This window comes from Sminthopsis crassicaudata, chromosome 1 (assembly GCF_048593235.1).
Source record: "Sminthopsis crassicaudata isolate SCR6 chromosome 1, ASM4859323v1, whole genome shotgun sequence".
In the NCBI taxonomy this organism is placed as follows: Eukaryota; Metazoa; Chordata; class Mammalia; order Dasyuromorphia; family Dasyuridae; genus Sminthopsis; species Sminthopsis crassicaudata.
This window is the reverse complement of record NC_133617.1, coordinates 116729894-116753119: the sequence shown is the minus strand read 5'-3', so window position 1 is coordinate 116753119 and position 23226 is coordinate 116729894. Positions and strand designations below refer to the sequence as shown.

General features: G+C 33.8%; 1 protein-coding gene and 1 pseudogene across 1 annotated transcript in view; both read right to left on the bottom strand.

Moving 5' to 3' along the window:
• The window catches only part of SAMD12 (sterile alpha motif domain containing 12), a 480071-nt gene that overhangs the window by 176785 nt on the left and 280060 nt on the right, over positions 1-23226 (bottom strand). Inside the window, exon 4 of the mRNA XM_074266561.1 lies at positions 7074-7214. Within this exon, the coding sequence (XP_074122662.1) occupies positions 7074-7214 (141 nt within the window). The remainder of the gene's footprint in view (positions 1-7073; positions 7215-23226) is intronic.
• On the bottom strand, positions 22359-22469 carry LOC141552402 (U6atac minor spliceosomal RNA; annotated as a pseudogene).

Genomic DNA, 23226 nt, shown 5'->3' with positions numbered 1-23226 from the left:
GTTCTATGCTCTATCCATTTTTACCATATCATGCTCTGTGGGAGTCACAAAGACTAGTGTGAACTTAGACTAAAGAAATAGAAGGAATGTATTCAGGGTGAGGGGTAGGATAGTATTGTTCTTTGTTCTAATGAGGCCTTATCTGTAATATGCTGTCCAGTTCTGGCCACTAAACTTTAGAGAGACAGGTGATAAGATTGTATATCTTCGGAGGAAGAAAAGGTTTTGACTCTCTAAATCATTCTTTACTATCCTCTATATAATCTACTTTGTATTTGCTTGTCGTTTCTCCCATTAAATTGTAAGCTCCTTGAGGGCAGGGACTATCTTTTGCCCCCTTTTGTATCCCTGGCACTTAGCACAGTGCCTGGAAACATATAGTAGGCATTTAATAAATGTTTACCATATATTGATTACTGCACCATATGCAAATTGTTGTTATTCAATTATCAGAAGACTCAGGTGGAAGTCTGATAAGTTTTTCAAAAAATGTCATGGGGGAGAAAGGGGAAGAAGGGGGAGAGAGAGGACAGAGACACAAAGAGGACAGAGAGAGAGACAGAGAGAGACACACACACACAGAGACAGACAGAGAGAGAGAGAGAGAGAGGCAGAGACACACACACACACACACACACACACAGAGAGAGAGAGAGAGAGAGAGAGAGAGAGAGAGAGAGAGAGAGAGAGAGAGAGAGAGAACATACAAACAGACAAAACAGAGACATATATAGAGAGAGACAGAGAAGGAGAGAGGGAGAGGAGAAAGGAAGAAAGGGAGAAGAGAATATCACAAGAGAGGGGTAGGGGTGGGAGGGAAAAGGGAAAGAAAGTTTATTCTGCTTAGCTATAAACACATTTCAACTCCATACAAGAAAAATCATCTAGCAAGGAGGCAAATTCAAGGTAGAATAAACTACTTTGAGAGGCATGAACTCTGTCACTAGAGGGAGGAAAGAGACTAATCATCTCTTTGAATTAAGCAAAGGCTAGATTATCACTTACTGGGCATGCTGGAAGATGGGTTCATGATTAGTGTTGGACCTATCACAGATGAGCTTTGAATCCTTTTTAAACTCTGAAATGACCAGGCTGTTAAGGACCTTGCCTAAGTGTGAAGGGGCAGGTCAATTCTCCCAAAGCCCCCACAGCTGTGATCACAACACACTTAAAGGAATTGCAAAGCAGCCTTTACTGATGCAGGTGTTGTTTGTGGATTGGGAATGAAATAAATTGGAGGTAAGAGAGAAGAGGAGAGAAGTCAGAGAATGCTACTGCCACTTAGTCTCCTTATATCGTTATCATCCTCTCACATGAAGGGATCCATTCTGTTGGTCAGCATTAGATCCCCAGCAGCCACTAGCTGGGGTTGTGCCCCTAACACAAGACAAAGTCTTTCATACTGTTTCTACAAGTAACAAACCACTACTTCCAATGCCAGTCAGATGCTTGGAAGGTTCTTAGTCTGGTCTCTGCAATCCTCTCAGAGCTATAATTACACTAAGAATCTTGATCAAAAGCCTGAGAAATGCTTAAATGAAGAAATTTGAATATTGTTTTTAAAAAGACAAAGATAAGTGGGTTTAATTAGATATACCATGTTTAGGATTATACTTCTAGATGATTTTAATTCTTATGTTATTTGTTAGAGCAACACAACTGATTTTCAAATGCTGCTGTTGTGTGTCATTGCTATTGTGTCTCATTCTTTGTGACTCCCTTTGAGATTTTCTTGGCAAAGATCATGCAACGGCTTGCCATTTCCTTTTCCAGCACATTTTACAAATGAGGAAACTGAGGTAATTGGAGCTAAGTGACTGGCCTGGAGTCACATTTAGTGTTTGAAGTTGAATTTGAACTCATGAAATTGTTTTCTTGATTCCACATATAATGCTCTATCCACTGTACCACCGAACTGCCTTCTACAAATATTATCTATCAATAAAACAAATTCCCATCACCCAAAGAGTCACCTAGGAAAACTATACAATTATTTAATTGATTCTGTCACTGCTAAATTTTTTTTAAGAACTCACGTTTTATAATTAATTCTAAAAAGTAGCATATTCTTTGGAATACCCTTACTATCATTCTAATGCACCACTCTGTCCATGTCATCCCCCACACTGCTCAAGAAACTTCCACAGTTACATACAGCCTCCAGGAAAACAAAACAAATTTCGTAGTTTGGTATTTGAAGCCTGCCACAATCTGGTACTTAGTTCAAATTATTCTTCTTCAGGTCTTCTATGATCCATCAAATTGCCCGTATCACTGTAACCTGAACTTGGTTGCCATTTTTTCATCTGTGTTCATGGTTGGAATATAGTCCCTCTGCACCTCTGCCTCCTAAAATCCTTGGCTCCCTTCAAAGCTCAGGTCAAATGTTCCCTCCTATGGCTAAGCCTTTCCCAATTTCCCTGAAGAATTCTCTTCCTTTTTAAATTATTTTGAATTTAGTTATCTATTTGTATGCTGTATTCCGAAGTAAATGTGAACTCCTGAGGGTCATGGATACTTTTGTTATTGTTGTTTATACCTTTGCATCCCTAGTGTCTTGGATATACTAGGCACACCATTAAAAGTCTGTTGAATAGCAGAATTGAAACAATAAGAGAAAAATTATTATCCTCTGAGAGTGAATTCAATTTTTAGAAGCAGCTAAAAGTCAGTTAGAAAAATCTCTAGTATAAAATGTGATGCTCAAGCTGTGGAATACTAAGGGGGCTAGCTATATAAAGGACATTAGATATAAAATCCTAAGACATAGGTTCAAATTCTGGATCCCCCATTTATTACATAGGAATATATATTAGGGAAAATATTCCACTGTCTCCTTCATAGGGTTGTCGTGAGGAAAGTGCTCTATCAATATTGTTTTGGGTTGCTAGTTTCTATCTTAAGATTGGAAGGTACACAGAATCCATATTATTTATGGTTTTGCTTGCTAGGCTAAGTAGTTTATACTTGATCCTATGGAGGGCCACTGAGGATTTGTGAGAAGGAGCATAACATGGCCAGAGCTGTGCATTAGGAAGATTAGCTTGGCAGTTGAATGAAGGATGAAATAATGTAATAAGGGAGAAGCTAAAGGCAGGAAGAATAATTAGAAGGGTGTGGGGATAATCCAGATGAGAGGTGATGAAGCATTTAACTATGACATGATGATGCAAGTAAACAGGAGAGATGTGGAAGCAAGTGACTGAACATCAAATAATCAATATTTATTAAGTATTTATGTGCCAGGCACTGAGCATACAAAGATAAAATTCAGATCATTCTTGATCTCATGCAGCTTACATTTTATTGATAAATATAATGTATAGAAGAGAAAAATTTATGGAACATATATACAGGATAAATTCAGAATAATTTGGGTGAGGGAGACTGTTGCTAACAAGAGTGAATTAGGAGGAAGAATGAAAGGGACCAAGAATTCCAGTCTGATTGATGAGAGTTTGGTGTTATTAATAGAAATAGGAAAGTTATATTGAAAAATGATAATTTGGGAGGGCAGAGGGAAATAATGAGTTTATTTTGGGACATAATGAGTTTGAGTTGCCAGGGGTACATTTAAGTGGAGATGTTCAGGAGATAGTTGTCAATGTGGAACTATGATTCAGGGTCAATGGAAGAGTTATTGTTGTTTTAGTGATAGAGAAACCCATAAAACTTTTTCAGGCTAGAAAGAAGGCTCCATTTGAGAAGGAGAGCTCAATGGAACAAAGTCCGGAAGGAGATAGGAAGGAATGTGATCAGAGATACATGTGGAAAGGTTAGTTTGGGAAAGAGAGGCCTACCTCATCCCCTGTAAGAAAAAGTGGAGGAGATGAGTTTATGCAAACTCATGGATAATCAGGAAAGGAAAGATAATGATGGAAAGATTAGGGATGCAAAACAAGCCCTAGAATGTTAAAATGAAGACTCCTTATAATGGGGACACCACTGAATATCTTTGAATAAGAGAATGTCAGCATTGTAACTGATGGAGGAAGATGAAAGATACCTTCTGTTAACAATGAGTAATTCAGGCTTTCCAAGAGAAGGGAATTTGGGATTTCAAGGGAATTTAGACTTTATTTGACAGCTAAGTGACATCCAGAAACCTTTGTATTTATTTAATGTTATATGTCTGTTGATTAAGGTGCATGGTGATGAAAAATCAAATATTCATTACAGATGTTCACACATCAACACCTTTAATTTTCGCATCATGTAAATATTAATTCAGCAAGGGAATTAAATTCCAAAGTGTTCAACTCTAAATCAACTCCCTAAATATTTTAAGGCTATTTGTTACTTTTAAGTCTATTAGTCTGACACATTTAAAGTTTGTTTTTTTAAAAAAAGTAATTTACTTAAAGAAAGCTAGAATTTTTTATAAGCTCCTCAATATTAAATATGCTAACATGCTGATATATAAAAGACTGAGAGAGAGAGAGAGAGACAGCATGGGGTAGTGGATAGAGAAGACTGGTCTTGAGATTAAAACTTGCCTCTGACATGTACAGGTTGTTTGACCTTGGGCAAGTAACAAGCTCTCACTGCTCAAGGTAACTCAATTCAATTATACAACAGTTGCTGATGCATTGCTGAGAGATTTTTTTCATCAATAGTATACCAATTAAATTAACCTCAGTTTCTCCTCCCCCTAGAAAGAAGGAAAAGCAGGGCTTTTGGTGGTGATGGCAATGCTCGCATATAATACACTTAAAATTATCTGTAAAATGGGGATAATAAAAATACTTAAGTCACTCTTGTTAGTCTTAAGTGAAAAAAGTGTACATAAATCATTTTTCAAACCCTAAAGTGCTACATGAGTATAAGCTATTATTCATATGCTCAATTATCCAATAAATATTCATTAAGCTATTACTATGTGTCATAGTACTATGCTAAGTACTAGGGATATAAAGACAGTTAACATCATGCTCATGCATTTTAATGAACAAAAATTATATATAGAATATGGGTGTCACTAATTGTTATTATTACACTGATAAATGGCAAAGCATTTATTTATCCCCTATTATTTGCCATATGGTGTGCCCTTAGGTGTTGCTATTATTATTGCTCATTGTTATTATTTTTAAAAGGATGTAGTTTTTCTAAATCAAAGATATTCACAAATAAAATAAAGAGGTTGTACTTTGATATCACCATTTCAAAATGAAAATTATATGGAATTTAAAGGGTTCTAGCAATATCTTTGGACAAATGTATCCACAGCGAGAGAGACCATTAATAATTTTATAAAGAAAATATCATAGACATACAGAAAGTAACTTTGGACAAAAATGAGTTCCTAAGGTAGGTTCAATAAATACTGCTAATCTCATTTTCTTCTCTAATATGCATTCTCAACCCTGCCCCAAATTGTTTACATGGTGCTTCATCTACAGCTGGTGATTAATAAAAGAGTTGAATTGTTTTATCTTATAAAAGAAAAACAAAAGTTGGATATTTTTTGGATATTTGGATGTTTCATTCCACATTCCTCCACAAGTCTTTATAAAGTGCCTATTATGTGCAAACCCAAGAAGGGACTGGGTAAACTTCCTAGTGGTTATCCGTAAATCACATAGCGTATGTATGTAACACCACCTATAACTCCATCGGCAATAAGTCACTGGGAACAAAATGCCTACACAGTACAGATCAAATGAGTGAAACAATTCTCAGATTACCTGATGTATAAACACATCCCTATAGAACAGTTATCATCCAGGCAGCCGGCTTTCTTCTAGGAAGATGGATTATTATTGAGTTAATCTCGGTGTACCACGAGACTTGGCTGACCTAGTTTTCTCTAATACCATTACGCATATAGCTTAGCCAGTCACAATATTTTGCAGATTGAAAAACGTACCCAGTGCTCTCCAAACACATTTTATTATTATCTCTTCATTTGAAATGACACAAAATGGCCATTAAAATAAAACAAAAAGTCAAAGCAATCTGCAGTTGATGCACTTGGGTGGAGGCTACCAGTCTGCATCTTGCATGGAGGGAAATATATATTTCTTTTTTCAAATGCTGAATTGTAATATAGGGTATTGTCTACCTTTAAGCTTTAGTTTGAACCAACCCTACAGTTAGAGGGGCCTTAAATGTACTAGTTCTTTTAAACAATTAAGGATTCCTCTTGAGTATGACAAGAAATTGATATATAGGTTTTTCTTGATTTCCTTTTTTTTTTTTCCTTTTCAAACTGTCCATTTTAGAAACTTAGCAGGGTTTTTCCTACTGTTTTCATAGCAACAAAAACTTCTAAGTGCCTTCTTCCTACTTGTCTTCTTTCCCCACAATAAGTAAAATACTCCATGTCTACTTTGTTTATATACCAGCTTGCCACAGCAGAGAGAGGGTCAGGAAGATGTGTTCAAGTTTCACCTCTGACCCACACTACCTGTCTAACTATAAGGAAGTCACTTACTGTATTTATGGCCCAGGCATAGTTTCCCACACAATAACAGATCTTACAACAAAAGTTCTCCGCACCAAAGAAATAAACCAAAAATGGAACCGAAATGAAGTGACCTGACTCCAAGTAGCTTTTCAGATTAGCTGTCAGACTAAGATGGCTCCATTTATTTGTCTCAATTTCTGTTTAATGATGAGTGATTGCTTTCTCTTAGTTTTATCTATAGATTTTTAAAAACACCATAATAGTTTCCTTATATTCTCCATCCCCATAATACTTTTTTTGCTTATTATAACAATGATAGATACAGTAACCGTGTATGCATATGACATTGTAAGACCATATTCTTCCAACTTCTTACTTTTCTACGGAGAAACTTTCACCTGGTTTCATAAAAACAAAACAAAACAAAACAAAACAAACCCAAAAAACCCCTCAGAAGATCTCTGAGATAATACTGAAGGTCTTTGTGAAGGATATTTTGGTAGGCTGCAAAAGAATGTCATTTTGAGAAATTCTCTGAGAAATAATAGTCTTTGTGAAGGATATTTTAGTAGGAACTAAAGAATCTCTCATTTTTGGATTTTTGATTATATACTCTTATTTACTACCCTCCTTCTATTCAAGCCAGTGGGAAATAGTGGAGTACCTTGTGTGAGTAACTGAAGATTCCTGACTTCTTCCCGAACCTTCAGCTGAAGCACCTGCTGCAAGATGTGCTGTCGGAGGTTCTCCTGGGCAATCCCCATTCGTTCCAGCTTTTTGTCAGTGAGTCTCAGCAGTGCTCGTCCTAGAGAATTGGAAAAAAGAAAATAATCAATACTTAACTGAAAAATCTTCACAAACATCTATTTGTTATTTTTGATTAACCAAATCAGTGCCTGGAGAGCTGTATTTTGAGACTTACTAGAAAAGAAATTCTTATGTCATAAAGAAAATATAAAATAAAGCTACACTGTTACTCTTGGAAATAGAAGGATAGGACGCTTGGGAGGTAGAAATCTATATATTTTAAAAATAATTTTCACTCATAGCCAATGAAACCAAAAACCAAAATTTTTCTAAGTATCCCTGTCTCCTTCCTTCCCAGAAGGCTAACTCACATAACAAAGAGAAACATAATTAAGCAAAAACATATATAAATATATGAAAACATATATAATTTTTCACATTATTGTACCTCATCTCTGCAAAGGGGTAAAATGTTAGAGTGCTTTCATATCTATTCTTTGTAATTGTGCAATATTAATTTTTGATTGTGGTTGGTTCTTTCTACTTACATAGTTGTATTTATTGAGTATGTTGGTTTGTTTGTTTTTTTTTTTTTTTACTCTACACTAATTCAATGTATGTCTTTCCATGCTTCTCTGTATTTATGCTATTTTCTATTTTTTATACCACAGTGATATTCCATTATATGCATATAGTACATTTAACTATGGATATCTTGCTTTGCCTTAAATTCTTCGCTATGACAAAATATGTTGCTATGGATATTTTGGTTGTACATGAAGACCGTATTCTAATCAGTGACTTCCTTTGGGGATGTAATAGAATCTCTAGATGGACATTTAACTTTACTTGCACCATTCCAAATTGCTTTCCAAAATGGTCATACTAATTCATAATCTCACCAAATATCCACTAGTATGCCTATGTTCCTACAAGTCCTCCATACCAGCTATTTCTGCTGTAAAGCTACGGAAAAATAAATTTAAAAAACCCACATCTTATTGATGCCTTTTGCCAGTCAAACTTCCAGCCTGTGAATATAGAAAAAGAATCAAACCAAAACCAAGATACAACAGTTTGTACCATATTCTACCATAATAGTACTCCACTTCTTTGTCCTGAAAGAAGAGATGTATTTTAATATCTGCTCATCAGGAGATTCACTAGCTTTTCATTTAGTCTGAGTATAACTTCTTTTTAATCTTTTCATTTAAACTGCTGAAATGACTTTATATATTGCTGTTTTGGTTCTGCTTATTTGATTTTTTACCAAGATTAATTCCCAGGTTGTTAATAATTCTTCATTACATACTAATATGACAACCTAGAATAAGAAAAGCAAAAAAACACGAACACGACAGACAAAAAACCTTAAAATCATAATGAAGAAAATAATAGAAGAATATTGTCTAGAACTGCTAAACATAGAAAATGAAATTTTATGAAATTTAAAGAATTCACAGATCATCTCCAGAATAAAACACAAGGTTTCAAACTCTAGGACATAGAGTGGTGAAATGTGACAATTCAATTCAGAGACAAGAATTTCTGAAAATCATCAGGAGAAAGACCTTTGAATTCAAAGAAAAGACCACTTGTTAAATTCAAGGCTATTCTATATCCACCAAAAAAGGGAAAAGGGATGAAATAATGAGTGTTAGTAAATATTGTTTTATAGTTTAGACATTTAACTCCCAGAGGTGGCTACTCTGATTTTGGGTCAGATCCATGACTTCTCTTATAGAAAGAGGCTACTTAATTCACTGAGCTAGAATATGGTGCTAACCTGAAATCAAGGTCATGGGTTTGATTAAAATTACTACACCGCAGGCCCCTAAACTGTACCCCCAACTTAGTCATCTCAGATACACTTTTCCTTCCTGCAAGAGTAATCAGGGGACTGATCCCTGTAATGACATAATCAACACAGATTGGCCAGTAGATCAAAAGACAGAGAAGATCAGGAAAATCTTTGTATATGGAAATACGTCTTCATGAATTCAAATCTCAAACACTTACTAGCTGTTTTGTCTTATGCAACTTACTTAACCTTGCTTGCCTCAGTTTCCTCATGTATAAAAATATCTGGAGAAGGAAATAGCATACCACTCCAGCATCTCTGCCATGAAAACCCAAAACGGGGTCATGAAGTGTTAGATATGACTGAAAAATGATTGGACAACAAATGTACCTGTATATTTGTGTACATTTAACAGATCCACATGGAACTATTTCTGGCATCAATATACTTGCCACATATGTTATATGGTGATGTTCAAAATCCTTTGTTCAGTTTTGATGAATGTAAAAATTCTTATTCTTTTCATTTTATAATTAGAAAAACTGAAGTGCAATGTAATTAAGGATTTTAAATAGATCTTGATTCCCCTAACTGTATTCTTAGCTAGATTCTAATAATAATAAGCTAATTGTGATTTGAATTTACATAGATAATGGTTCAATGGGTTTTGAACCAAAAGTTCTTTAACAGTGACTTACAAAGTAAATAATTGCAAAGAATATTATGAGTCACATATTAAATTATCCAGGGGATTCATAACATTTTCTGTTGCTGCTGTTTCAAGGGAGCGCATGGAACAAAAATTATTGGGAGCCTATGGGTTAGAGCAAGGAGAAGTTATGGGATTTACACATTGGAGATTAAAGAGGATAATTAATTTCCATCTATCTTGACTTATATTTGTATGGATGATTGTATTTTTTTTCAAAAGAGACAGTTCTTTCATTTGGTTAATAGGAAACATGGATGGTGATGGGGTCTTCACCTCATAGTCCATTTATCCCACTCTACTCTTGCTTAGTATTAGAAAAGACAGCTCACCAAAATGAATTAGAATTGGGCGGGGGAAAGAAAGGGCAATTTTTGAAGGAGATTTCTGGGAAACAATATCAAATCAACAAGTCATTATTAGGTCCTGTTATATATGTGGTTTTGCACTAAATGCAGTAAAGGACAAAAAAGTTTAACATGCAGTTTTTGCCCTCAAGGAGTTAACAGATAATATTAATACATTTGGAAAAATGAGTTTTGGATTGAGTGCTAACTTGCATTTTATAAATTTTATTTCATTTTCATATTCAAATTAAATTCAGGTAATTGGGAGATTAAGGATTTAGCTGATTAATCAGGGAAAGCTTCCTCAATAATGTGATCTTTGACTGGTCCTGGAAGGACAGAGAAAAATTAATTAGAATGAGAAGGAAAAATTTTACAAGTGATGGAAAAGCTCAAAGGAAAGGTTAATAACACATTTATTTCATTAATCTATAACAAAGTCAGGTATAATTGTGCAAGACACCAGTTTGTTACCCGTTGAAAAAACCTTGATTTTGAGAACCACTGGTATCAAGCAAAAAGCTAAACTTTTTTCAGATGGCATCCTGAAACTTCCTCTGGTTCTAGGCTTTCAGAATCAGTAGGTCACTAAAGCATTATTATGCATATATTACGTATTTAGCCCTTTAATTAATCTTAATAGATTGTAGAATCTCTAAGGGGAGAGAAAATAATACTTATTTTTGCAGATTTCTTAGATTTATTTGTTTACATATAGTTGATACTATTTATTTTTGTAACAAATATATCTAATATAAATCCCAACAGGTAATATAATAAGAAAAGAACAGGCTGCAAAGTCAAAAAAGACCTAAATAATCTTAAACAGCTTAAAATTTAGTCTCATCTCTTACACATTCATACTGGCTATAAGATTCTGGTTTAGTTCTTAAATCTTCCAGGTCTCTTAGGCAACTTTTGGAGACTTTAATTTTCAGAGATAGGATCACCTGCATTTATCAAGAGAGTTTCTTCACTTGGGAGTTCTTTAACCCAATGAAAAATAATTGTAGCAACTGATATTTACATTGCACTTTAAAGTTTGTAAAGGTTTTTACAAATGTTATGTCATTTGGATATCAAAACAACTCTGTGTGGAGACACTAAAATAAGCATAAATGTAGTGAGACTGCCCCATAAATAGTGCTCTCTTTATGTGTGACTTGGAGGGAGGCAGAATAGACAGACACTTTTAGCCTCTCCTTCCCTCACCTTCTCCAAGGAAGACAAAGCATCTTCCTTTGTACTCTTCTTGGAGAATTGGAGTACAGACAAAAACTACATCTATCTCATTTCCTTGAATATGGAATGTAGTTTTTAGGGAATATGATTTTTAGATCCAAGCAAAACTCCTAATCACTATTTCTTAATGGAGAAATGAGGATCTTTAAAAAAAAATTTTAAACTTTATTTTTTTAAAAAAAGTTATTTTAATATTCATTTGAAAAATATATTGTTACAAATTCTCTCCCACTTACTCATTGAGAAAACTGTGTATCAGTTATATATGTGAAGTCATGTAAAACATTTGCATATTAGCATATTGCAAAAAAAAGCATGAATAATAAACTAAAATGTACAAAAGAATATATAGTGCTGATATAGGATTTTCTGAGTAAATGGCTCTCACGGATCCCCATTTCTTTTTTATTTTGACAATACTTCTGTATGTTACATTCCCTAACTAATGCTTAATTCAAGCTATTGAATGGCATCTCAATTTTTTAATCTGGGTGGCCAGGTACCTACTTGCTTAGCCCCAGTAGTGACACATACAGGGTTAAAATAGTTGCTGATCTGGATGGCTAAACAGAGGTGTAGAAAGTGAGGTCAGCTCAAGAACAATAAAAATGGTCAGGAATCTGCTTGTTGGAAGAACACATTTTTTGCTTTGAAAATAATTCCACGAGACTAGGGCTTGGTTGTTGATTCTAAGCTTGAGCATTAAAGTAGTTTTATGGATTTTCTCATAAGCTAATATATTAAAAATAAAACAACTTTATCTTACACATGAATGCAGGACAACCTGTTCTTTTTTTAATAATAGCTTTTTTATTTTTCAAAATATATGCAAACATTCACCCTTGCAAAACCTTGTGTTCTAAATTTTTCTCCCTCTTTTCCCGTCTCTTTGCTCCCCGAGACAGTAAATAATCTAATATAGGTTAAGCATATGTAATTCTTCTAAACATATTTCCACATTTATCATGCTGCACAAGAAAAATCAGATCAAAAAGGAAAAAAAATTAAGAGAAAACAAACAAGTAAAACAACAAGAACAACAACAAGGTGAAACTACTATGTTATGATCTACATTCAATCACCATACAAGTCTATTGGAACTGGCTTGAATCACCTTATTGTTGAAAAGATCCAAGTCCATCACAGTGGATCATCACATAATCTTCTTTTTGTTGTGTACAATGTTCTTTTGGCCTACTCACTTCACTTAGCATGAGTTCACATAAGTCTCTCCAGGCCTTTCTGAAATCATGCTCCTGATTTTTTCTTATAGAGCAATAATATTCCATTACATCCATATACTATACCTGAATCAGCCATTCCCCAGGGGATGGGCATCCACTCTGTTTCTAGTTCCTTGCCATTACAAAAAGGGCTGCCACAATCCTTTTTTGTACATGTGGGTTCTTTTCCCTTTTTTATGATCTCTTTGGGATATAGACCTAGTACAGATACTGCTGGATCAAAGGGTATGTACTGTATGATAGGATAAGAACAACCTTATCTTACATATGAATGGAGAATATTGTTACAATATTTTCTTTGTTATTGGTTGGAAATTACCAGAGAAGAATGGTAGCAAAAGTAGGGAAGTTCTATCTGGCAGGATATAGTATTTCTTGGGTGGAGACCCCACAGATATAATAGCCAAAGGATGGGGAAGAGGGAAGGGAAAGACATAGGCAAAAGAGAAGAGGGAAGTAGGGGGGGGAAAGGGAGAAGTGAGAAAGAAGGGAAGGGGTTATTCTAGAAGTTTGGAGAAAAGAATACTTTGGGGAAATACCACAGCTCTCTTTAGATTTTAGAAATACTGTCACATGGAAGAAGAGATTACACTTATTCTGCTCGGCTATCAAGAGAAGAACAAAAAGCAACACTCAGAAGGTCCAGAAATACAGAAAAAATAATAGCCCCTACTTCCCAAGACTTATGTGGAGATCAAAATGAGATACTATTTGCAAAGTATCTTGCAAACCTTAAACTGCTATGTAAATGCTAAAGGTATTTATTATTAACAAAGAATAAGAGGGAGAGAAAAAAGAAAAGATGTCCATTAAAACTCACTAACCCATCAACTAAGTCTGACATTGTCACAATAATAATATTTGTATAAAATATTAAGATTAGCAAAGGCTTTATAAATATATTCTCATTTTATCCTTACAACTAACCTGTAAGATAGGTTACACTGGATACACTGGCTAGAATACAATGGATATCCATTTTACAGATGAGGAATTGAGACAGGCTAGCTTTCCCTCCCTCCAAAATCTGTCATACAATCTCCTGCTTCTTTGCTTTGAATATACCAGTTCCATGTCAATAATATACGCCTCCCTCCTCACCAGTTTCTCAGATTTGTTCTCTTCCTTCTCAGCTCCACAGCTCCTACATGAAATCATCATTCATTTCTCCTTTTTTCTATGCTCAATACCTTCCCCAAGTTACCTTGTATTTACTTATTTCTACCATCCTTTCCAGTGGAATAGAGACAAAGGAAGCATGGAAGCTGGGAGACTGATAATCATGTAAACTTTACTTCATAGTATACTTCTAGTAGACTATTAGCTCCCCAAAATCTAGCATAGTATTTTGAATTGCAGAATCTGTCTATCAAATGTTTCATACATCTTTGTTGAAATGAATTAAATCAGGGGTTCTCAAACTATGGCCCGCTGAAGACGTTTATGCCGCCACCGGGTTATGGCAAATGGGGCAGAGACAGAGTGTGAGCTTTTGTTTTTACTAGTCTGGCCCTCCCACAGTCTGAGGGTCAGTGAACTGGCGCCTATTTAAAAAGTTTGAGGACCACTGAATTAAATGAAAGTAACAGACAAATCAAAAAATTTTAAAAGGAAGAAATTATTCCCTCATGATCCTTCTGTTAATTGTATTCTGCAGATGAGCTAAAGATCTATCTTGTTTAGGAAGTGCTAGCATGAAGTCTGGAGGCCCTAAAGATAGTCTCCAAACTCCAGACCTAGGAAGGACTGCAAGGTCAGCCAGTCCATCATTGCAGTTCCTGGCAAGGAAGCCTGAAGAACCTTCCAAAAACAATACACTTCTATTTTCTTTCTTTCTTTTTTTTTATTTTCAAAACATATGCACGGATAACTTTTCTTTTTTGTTATATATGCCTTCTGTAGCATTTTTTTATTTTATTAATTTTTATAATTCTAACATTTTTTTTGACTACATAAGCATAGGTATTTTTTTTTAAACAACATTATCCCTTGTACTCCCTTCTGTTCCAAATTTTTCCCTTCCTTCCCTCCACCCCTCCCCTAGATGGCAGGCATTCCCATACATATTAAATATCTTATAGTATATCCTAGGTACAATATATATGTGCAGAACCGAATTTTGTTGTTGTTGTTGTTGTTGTTGTTGCAAAGGAAGAATTGTATTCGGATACACGTCTATTTTCTCTTACCTGACAGCGTTTCAATGGAGCCAACACTTGGGTACTCATTTGATCTCATTTAGAAATGATTGTCTTTTCACTGGAGCACTTTTTTCAATATAGAGAAAAAGAGGATTTTAATGTAAATTATCCTATGGTTCTAGTTAGTTATTTACTTCTCTGATAGAAATAGGTGCATTGATTCTTTTTTTTATTTCATTTTTTTATTAATTATAGTTTTTATTTACCAGATATATGTATGGGTAATTTTACAGCATTGACAATTGCTAAACCTTTTGTTCCAATTTTTCCCCTTCTTCCCCCCACCCCAAATGACAGGTTGAGCAGTACATGTTAAATATGTTAAAGTATAAATTAAATACAATATATGCATACATGTCCAAATAATTATTTTGCTATACAAAAAGAATTGGACTTTGAAATAGTGTACTATTAGCCTGTGAAGGAAATAAAAAATTAGAGGGATTGGGAATTCTATGTAGTGGTTCATAGTCATCTCCTAGAGTTCTTTCGATGAGTGTAGCTGGTTCTCTTCATTATCAAACAATTGGAACTGATTTAGTTCATCTCATTGTTGAAAATGGCTGCATCCATTAGAATCATATAATATTGCTGTTGAAGTGTATAATGATCTCCTGGTTCTGCTCATTTCACTCAGCATCAGTTCATGTAAGTCTCTCCAGGCCTTCCTGAAATCATCCTGCTGGTCATTTCTTATAGAACAATAATATTCCATAATATTCATATACCACAATTTATTCAGCCATTCTCCAGTTGATGGGCATCCATTCAATTTCCATTTTCTAGCCACTATGAAAAGAGCTGCCACAAACATTCTTGCACATACAGGTCCCTTTCCCTTCTTTAAGATCTCTTTGGGATATAAGCCCAGTAGTAACACTGCTGGGTCAAAGGGTAGGTGCATTGATTCTTTATCAAGCTACTTGCAAAGACTGTTATATAAGTTTAGATTATTGGCTGAAAATATTCAGAAGCTGATGATGTTAACAGGAGGAAATAGCAGTAGTATGAATTCCCATATGAAATATAAATTCAGAAAATGGACTGAAAATATGGTTATGAACAATTCTTAGCCCTCTCTGGAAGGACTATATAACCTTTAATCAGTAAACTAAAGTTAAATATAGTCTAAAAATCCATGTTCCTTGCTGCATGTACATTTACCAAGTTATGTCCTGCCTAAGAAACAGCAAAAATTATTTTTAAAAGGCTTCTTTATGATTGTCGTTTTTTCTTTAAGCCACTAGAAATATCCAATAATTTCTTCTCTTGAACCATCCTAGCAGATTGTTTTTAAATAAAATCTGATACTAACATAATATAGCCTATATCTCAAAGATTTATGGTACTATAAATAACCTTCAAGGTCTTTTCTGCTTTGGATGGGTAGACTAAGCACTGAAAAACATTTGATTTTATTTGTCAGCAATTGCTGTACATTGTTGTTTTTCTATTTTTCTATTTCCTGTTAATGTAACGACACTAGGAGGACAGCCCAGCAGGCATTAGTTATCTTTTTGTTTTATTAATTATAGAGAGGCACATTATGTGGCTATTGGCAAACCTCCTCTTCCCAGTTATCCTACTCATGAATTTAACAGTCAAACACAGATTAAGAGTTTATATGTTGACAAGATTAAATGCTAGAATGAACTGATTTCTGCACAAGATTTCAATTGAATCAATGACTCCTAAAATAGCTATTAAGTCAGAAAAATTCCAAAGTGAGATTAGTATTTTTTTTTAAACAAAATGTTTTCCATGTACTACTCCAGGGAGTTTTTTGTTTCCTAAACACTTTATGACTTGTGACTATATTTGTAGATTTATTTACTTTAAAAAACCAATTATTTCTGTGTACCAAAACTCTGCTTTCTTTTCTAATATATAATCTCACCCATGAATACATAATAGGTCACCCCTGTCCTAATCTAATGATGTTCTGTCCCTGCTCACATTTTTCTAGAGTACTCTTCCTGGGTCCATTCTCTGTTCTAATCATACTCTACATTGTATTATAATTATTTTGCATATGATCATAACCTTCTTTGAAGGGAGGGACTTGTGAGTATTTGCAAAAAACAAATAAACAAACAAACTAAAAACTCCAAATATCTCTATATTCTTGGATCCATAGTTTCTTAATCCTTTATAAAATCATTTAAAATTATTTATTTATTTTTGCCATTAATTCTTCAATTAAAATAAAAACATCAATAGTTTTTTAAGTGAATTAAAGAATACAAGGTTTATAGCTGAATCAGAAGTTTCTAGGGAAAACCAAGTACCCCAAAAGGCAGATTACATTTTAATACGGCAATTGGACATTAAGAACTAATGTTCTGTGCTAAGGGCTTTCAGGAAAGTATAAGAAATACTCTTGGCCATAGAGAGGTGTTGTCACAACTGGTTGGGGATGAATAGACTATTTTCAGATGAAGAAATTAAAACCATTTCTAGTCATGAAAAGGTGCTCTAAATCATGATTGATCAGAGAAATGCAAATTAAGCCATCTAGGGTAAGGGGTTAAAAGGAAGGAAGGGAAAATTTGGAATACAAGGTTTTGCAAGGGTCAATGTTGAAAAATTACCCATGCATATGTTTTATAAATAAAAAGCTTATTCCTAATGAGATTATAGTTAATCCTTCCAAAATGCCAGAGTTAAGGAGGTGGTATCTCTATGATCTGGAAATCTAAATAAATTTTTTTGGCTCTTCCTTCATACCAGAGAAGTTTGAATTATTATGGTATTGAAAGATAAAATATGTTGATATTATACAATACGCTCTCTCTATCTCTCTGTCTCTCTCTCTCTGTCTCTCTTTCTCTCTCTGTCTCTCTGTCTCTCTCTCTCTCTCTCTCTCTCTCTCTCTCTCTCTCTCTCTCTCTCTGTGTCTCTGTCTCTCTCTCTCTCTTTATATATATTTTTTTGCATTTCTGAGTCTCTAAACTTTTTCTTTGTCATCTGCTGCCATGTAGAGTCTGTAACTTCTGCATATCCTTATTTAATTTCTTATGCTGACCAGGAATATATTGAAATTGTGATGGGGAAAGTTGTGATGTGGAAGGGATAGCTGTATAACTCAATTGAAGAGGATGACCATATAGCTTTGAAAACAAAACACTTATAAAGCAAGTTGGGCATAAATTAATCCGATGCAATCTGAGTACACTACTCATTGATTCCTAGTTTTGACTTTTTGAGCTGATAAAGTGACTCCATGATTCCCTAATATCTATTTAAAAGCAGATGCTAGAGAGAATGTATTAGGAAAAGGAGCTGGGATGATCAATTGGAAGAAAAGTTAGATGAATAACACAAGGTCTATACTATCAGCTAAAATATATGAAAAATAAATGGAAATCTGTTATGCATTGATGATAATCTTTTGTGGAAGATTTATGGAAAATCACGAACAAGGATCATAAAGGACGAGGTGTGGGCAGATTCATGAATGGAGAGAATAATCACACCAGCAAAATCACAGATTCATCCAAGTATTATCACTGTAACGTTATTGCAATGATCTAAAAGGCTATACTACACTAGTATGCAAAAATTTAAAACAAAATGAATTCTAATTAACTTTAATTAAACGTAAATAAATAAACACCATATTGTATTTCTGGTGACTAGGAAGAAGTGGGTGTTAGTAAATCAAACAAATACAAGGTGTTAACAATTCCAAAACTGTTTGGGATCTTGATATTAGTATAGCTTAATTGGAACAGAAAAAAAAAAAAAAAACTTGGGGGAGGGGGAGAGGTGAAAACTTAAAAAAAAAAGAAATGGTAAACATGATGTCATTCAATAGCTTGTATTTAAGCATTAGTTAGGGAATGTAATGTACAGAGAAGTGTTGTCAAAATCAAAAAGAAATGGGGATCCGTGTGAGCCATTTCCCTCAGATAACCCTATATCAGCACTATCTATATTCTCTTGTGTATTTTAGTTTATTGTTCATGCTTTTCTTCCTTCCTTCTTTCCTTCCTTCCTCCCTTCCTCTGTCTCTTTCACTTCCTTTCTTCCTTTCTTTCTCTTTCTTTCTTTCCTCCCTCCCTTTCTCATTTTCTTCCTTCCTTTTTTCCTTCCTTCTCTTCTTTCTTCTCTTGCTCCTCTTTTGAAACATGACTAATGTAGAAATTTATTGTGTCCAACTATACCATGCTGGTAATGGGGTTTGTTTCTCTTGACTTCTCAAGAAGGAGGGGGGAGAGAGAGAAAATTTGCAACAGAAAAAAATATTCTGGTGTACTCTCAGAGCAACATCAAAAACTTTCTTTCTTCTTACATGCAAAGATCTTGTAGGGCCACTGTCATAAGAAATGGATTATCTATGATTTTTCATACCATTTGTCAGAGCAAAATTGACCTCCAAAGCTTTAGAAATAGGTTCAAAAGCTCACTGGAGGGTCGTTAATGTCTATATTATACAGATAGGATGCACTGTGCAACTTAGTTTGGTTGAAAAGAGAAAGCAATCAGAGAGAAAATCCAAGAGATGTAATCATTGATGGAGGCTCGGGAATGTTTAGATGAGAAATATAGTATAGTAAGGAGGGAAAGAATGATGGAGTTATTATCAAAAGACCTGGATTTGAATCTCAACTGTGATACCTGCTATTATTTTAATATTGAGTGAGTCTTAAACTTTTTTGGTTTGCTCATTTATGAAAAACAATAAGGAATTAGATTGACAGATTGCCCCATTTCAGCTCTAATCCCATCTTTCAGATTTAATATAATTGGCAATAAATCCAAATTGTTTTATGTAGGAACACTAGAAGGAGAAGCTATAGTCAGGATGATCAGATAAGATGCTTTTCATCACACTCCCAAGATAAATAAGGCAAGAACAACAAAAAATAATAACACCAAATTTTCTATGTGTAGCTTTTAGGTTTATAAAGTGTTTTTTTTCCCTATAGCAACCCTTGTAAAATAGGAAAATAAAGAGTTTATAACAGAACTAAACTTCTGGCTGTTGAGACTCAATCAGCAAGTACTTATTGAATGTCTATCTTGTGCTAATTCCTGTGCTAGGTTCTAAAGACAAAATTGAAACAGTCTGCCCTCAAGAATCTTAGATTAGAAGATTGAGGGAAACTACATGTACACATAAGCATGAAATACAGAGCAAAGAAATACAAGTTAAGCATAAAGTGATTTTTTTGAGAAAGGCATTAACATGGTGGGGGAGACTGGGAAAAATCTTACATAGGAAGCATGGCTTTGAAGGAAGGTAGGGAATCTACAAGGTAAAGAGATGCTTTATCAATTAAGGTGACTAGAAAAATGCAAAGGTATGGAGGTGAGAATGTCGTAAATAGTGGCAAGTAGGACAATTTGGCTGGATGTAGGATCTATGAAAAGAAATAAGGTATAATAAATCTGGAAAGGTAGGTTGAAGGCAGACTGTAAAGAATTTTAAATACCAATTGTGAAAACTAAAAAGAAGGAATGATTTGACGTGGGGAAAGAAACCAAATCAAATCAATAGCATTGTGGACTTGGCTATATATTGTGGAGATAAATAGCTAAATGTATAAAATTCCTTTAAGATTGTGATCATGTAAATTGGGATGGTGGGGTTCTAATAGATGGCAAAAATGGGTATCTTCTGGAATGAGATGGGTGGGGGATGGAGGGAGTAAGGGTAAATCTAAGCTCATTTTCCAACAAGTTAAATATCAGAAATCAGTAAGACGTGCTGGAGATGAGCTATTCTGAAAAGTTTGCTTTCAACTCATGCTAAATGAGTTGGACTAATCAACAATATTGTATGTTCTGAGGACTCATCATAGTGAGGAGGTAAACCATAAAGCAAGTAAGAATTTCTATGTAATAGAGAAGAAAATTCATAAACACACACAATTACTACACTTTCAAGTGGCAATTCACTTAAAGGATCTCATAACTAAGGAAATGAAAATGATTGGTGAAATGGCTCCACCAGTCTTCACTCTTTTGTGTCAAGTGGCTAAAAAAACTGGAGGTTTCTAAAATCACAGAAATTTACCTTGCTTTATCCATTTGGACTTTGAAAAGAAGGATAATTCTTTCCCACACAAAGAAACCTTTCTAATATATGGTAAATACTTTCCCCCCAAGTAGAACTTTAAAAAGGAAAGTAAAATAAGATTTTTAACTCACTAAAACAGAGAAAACTGAATATCCAAATTAGATATTGCCCTTACAATCTGGAAAATCTGAGTAAAATTTGTTGGCCCTCCTTTTATTTCAGAGAAGTCTGAATTATTGTGGCATTAAAAAGTAAAATATGTTGATATTACACAATACTAAACATAGATTTTATACATTTGTGAGTTTCCTGCATCATTGAAGGCTAGCGCCTTGACCTCTCATTTGTAGCTTCTGCAAAACTCCCCCCAAATTCCCATTTAATTTCTTATGGCAGCTCATGAAGTATCAAAAATGTATATAAAAGAGATAGTTGTATATTCCCTCACTGGCAGCAATTTTCAGCTTGGCAACTTCACTATAGAAAGGTGATCAACTAGTGAAATCAATCAACAGACTTCTATTACATAGTTATTGTGTGCACAGCTCTGTGTTAGATGAGAAAGATTTAATGTTGAAGAATAAAAACTGAGACTTTAGACAAAATATTGTCCCTGCCCTCAAGGAGTTTACAATACATCAATTTATAAATTATATTATATAATAAAAGAAAATTAGAAATACAAAGTGGCAAATTGTGGATGGAGATTCAAGTATGCTGATGGAAGGCAAATGGATTTTGCATTACAATAGAATCTCAGAGTTGGAAGAGATCTCAGAAATGATCAAATTCAATCCCTACCTCAGAGAATATGTTATCTCTTCTATAACACACTGGACTAGTACTAAGTCATTTATTAGTGTGTCCTTGATGACTTCCAGGGAAGGGTGACCCATTGCTTTTCTCGGTATCCCAGTTCACTTTTGGATAATTCTACTTGTTAGATAGTTTTTTTCCCCTAGTACCAAATTTAAATTTGCCTTTTTTCATCATTTTAATCCAATACTTCGGTTTTTTATTGTGATAATTTATTACTGATTATAATAAACATTTTTGATTATAGTATTTATGATAAAAAGTAGCTAGAACAAACTAGATGGAATAATTTACAAGATTCATTAAAGGAATGTGGCACTAGTTAAGGGTGAAAATCTTCTTGTATTTTCTTTCTTCAACTTAATTTAAAAAACATTTATTATGCTTATAATAAATTAAGGCACTTTGTTAGACCTAAGGCAGACACAAATGGATCCAGTGGTCATCGCTCTCAACAAATTCACTAAAAGGGATTTTCAATATATACACCGGTGATATAATAATAATAAAACACTGATATAGTGCTTTAAGCTTTGCAAAGTACTTTATATGTGCTATTTCAAGTGCACCTCACAACATCCCTATGAAAAAGGTATTGTTGTTATTATTATCCTTATTTTACCACTGAGGAAACAGGTGATGAAGATAATAAGTGTCTGAATTTAGATCTTCTGGACAACTCACCATTCTGTCTTTTGCATTTCTATATTGCTTACATGTTACTGAGTAGGAGGCAATGCCATATATATATATATATATATATATATATATATATATATATATATATATATATATGTATGTATGTGTATATATATATATATATATGTATGTGTATATATATGTATATATATATGTATGTATGTATGTGCTGTAAAGGTCACTAGGACCTCTTCCATTCTTATCAACCTTATCTCCTTTCATACAACATTTACAGCCATCACCAATCCTTCTGATATATACTTTGCCACTGGACCCAGATAACTCTGGAGAAGAAAATAAGGCTGGTGACTTTGTATAGCTCTTCCTCACTTAAACTCAAATTCATTTGCATATCATGGCCTTCTAGAACAAATGATAGACAACATTTCTATAATGAATATATATATATATATATATACACATATATAAATATAAATGTGTGTATATATAAATATATATGTGTGTATATGTAAATATAAATATATATATATGTGTGTGTATATATAAATATAAATATATATGTGTATATATATAAATATATATGTGTGTATATAAATATAAATATATATGTGTGAATATATATAAAAATAAATATATATATGTGTATATAAATATAAATATATGTGTGAATATATATAAAAATAAATATATATATGTGTGTGTATATGTATATATAAATATATGTGTGTGTATATATACATATATATATGTATATATATGAATATATGTGTGTGTGTATACATATATAAATATATATGTGTGTATATATACATATATATATATGTATATATATATATATATATAAATATATATGTGTGTGTGTATATATACATATAATGAATAGGCACTTGTGATTTCCTGGTATAGAGAACTCCTAGATAAGAAAAGAAGCTTATTACCAATGAAGATCAGAATCTGTTAACTGATAGGGAGTTGCTAAGGATCTGAGATCTAAGAGATCAAGTCCCTTGCTCACAATGATACCA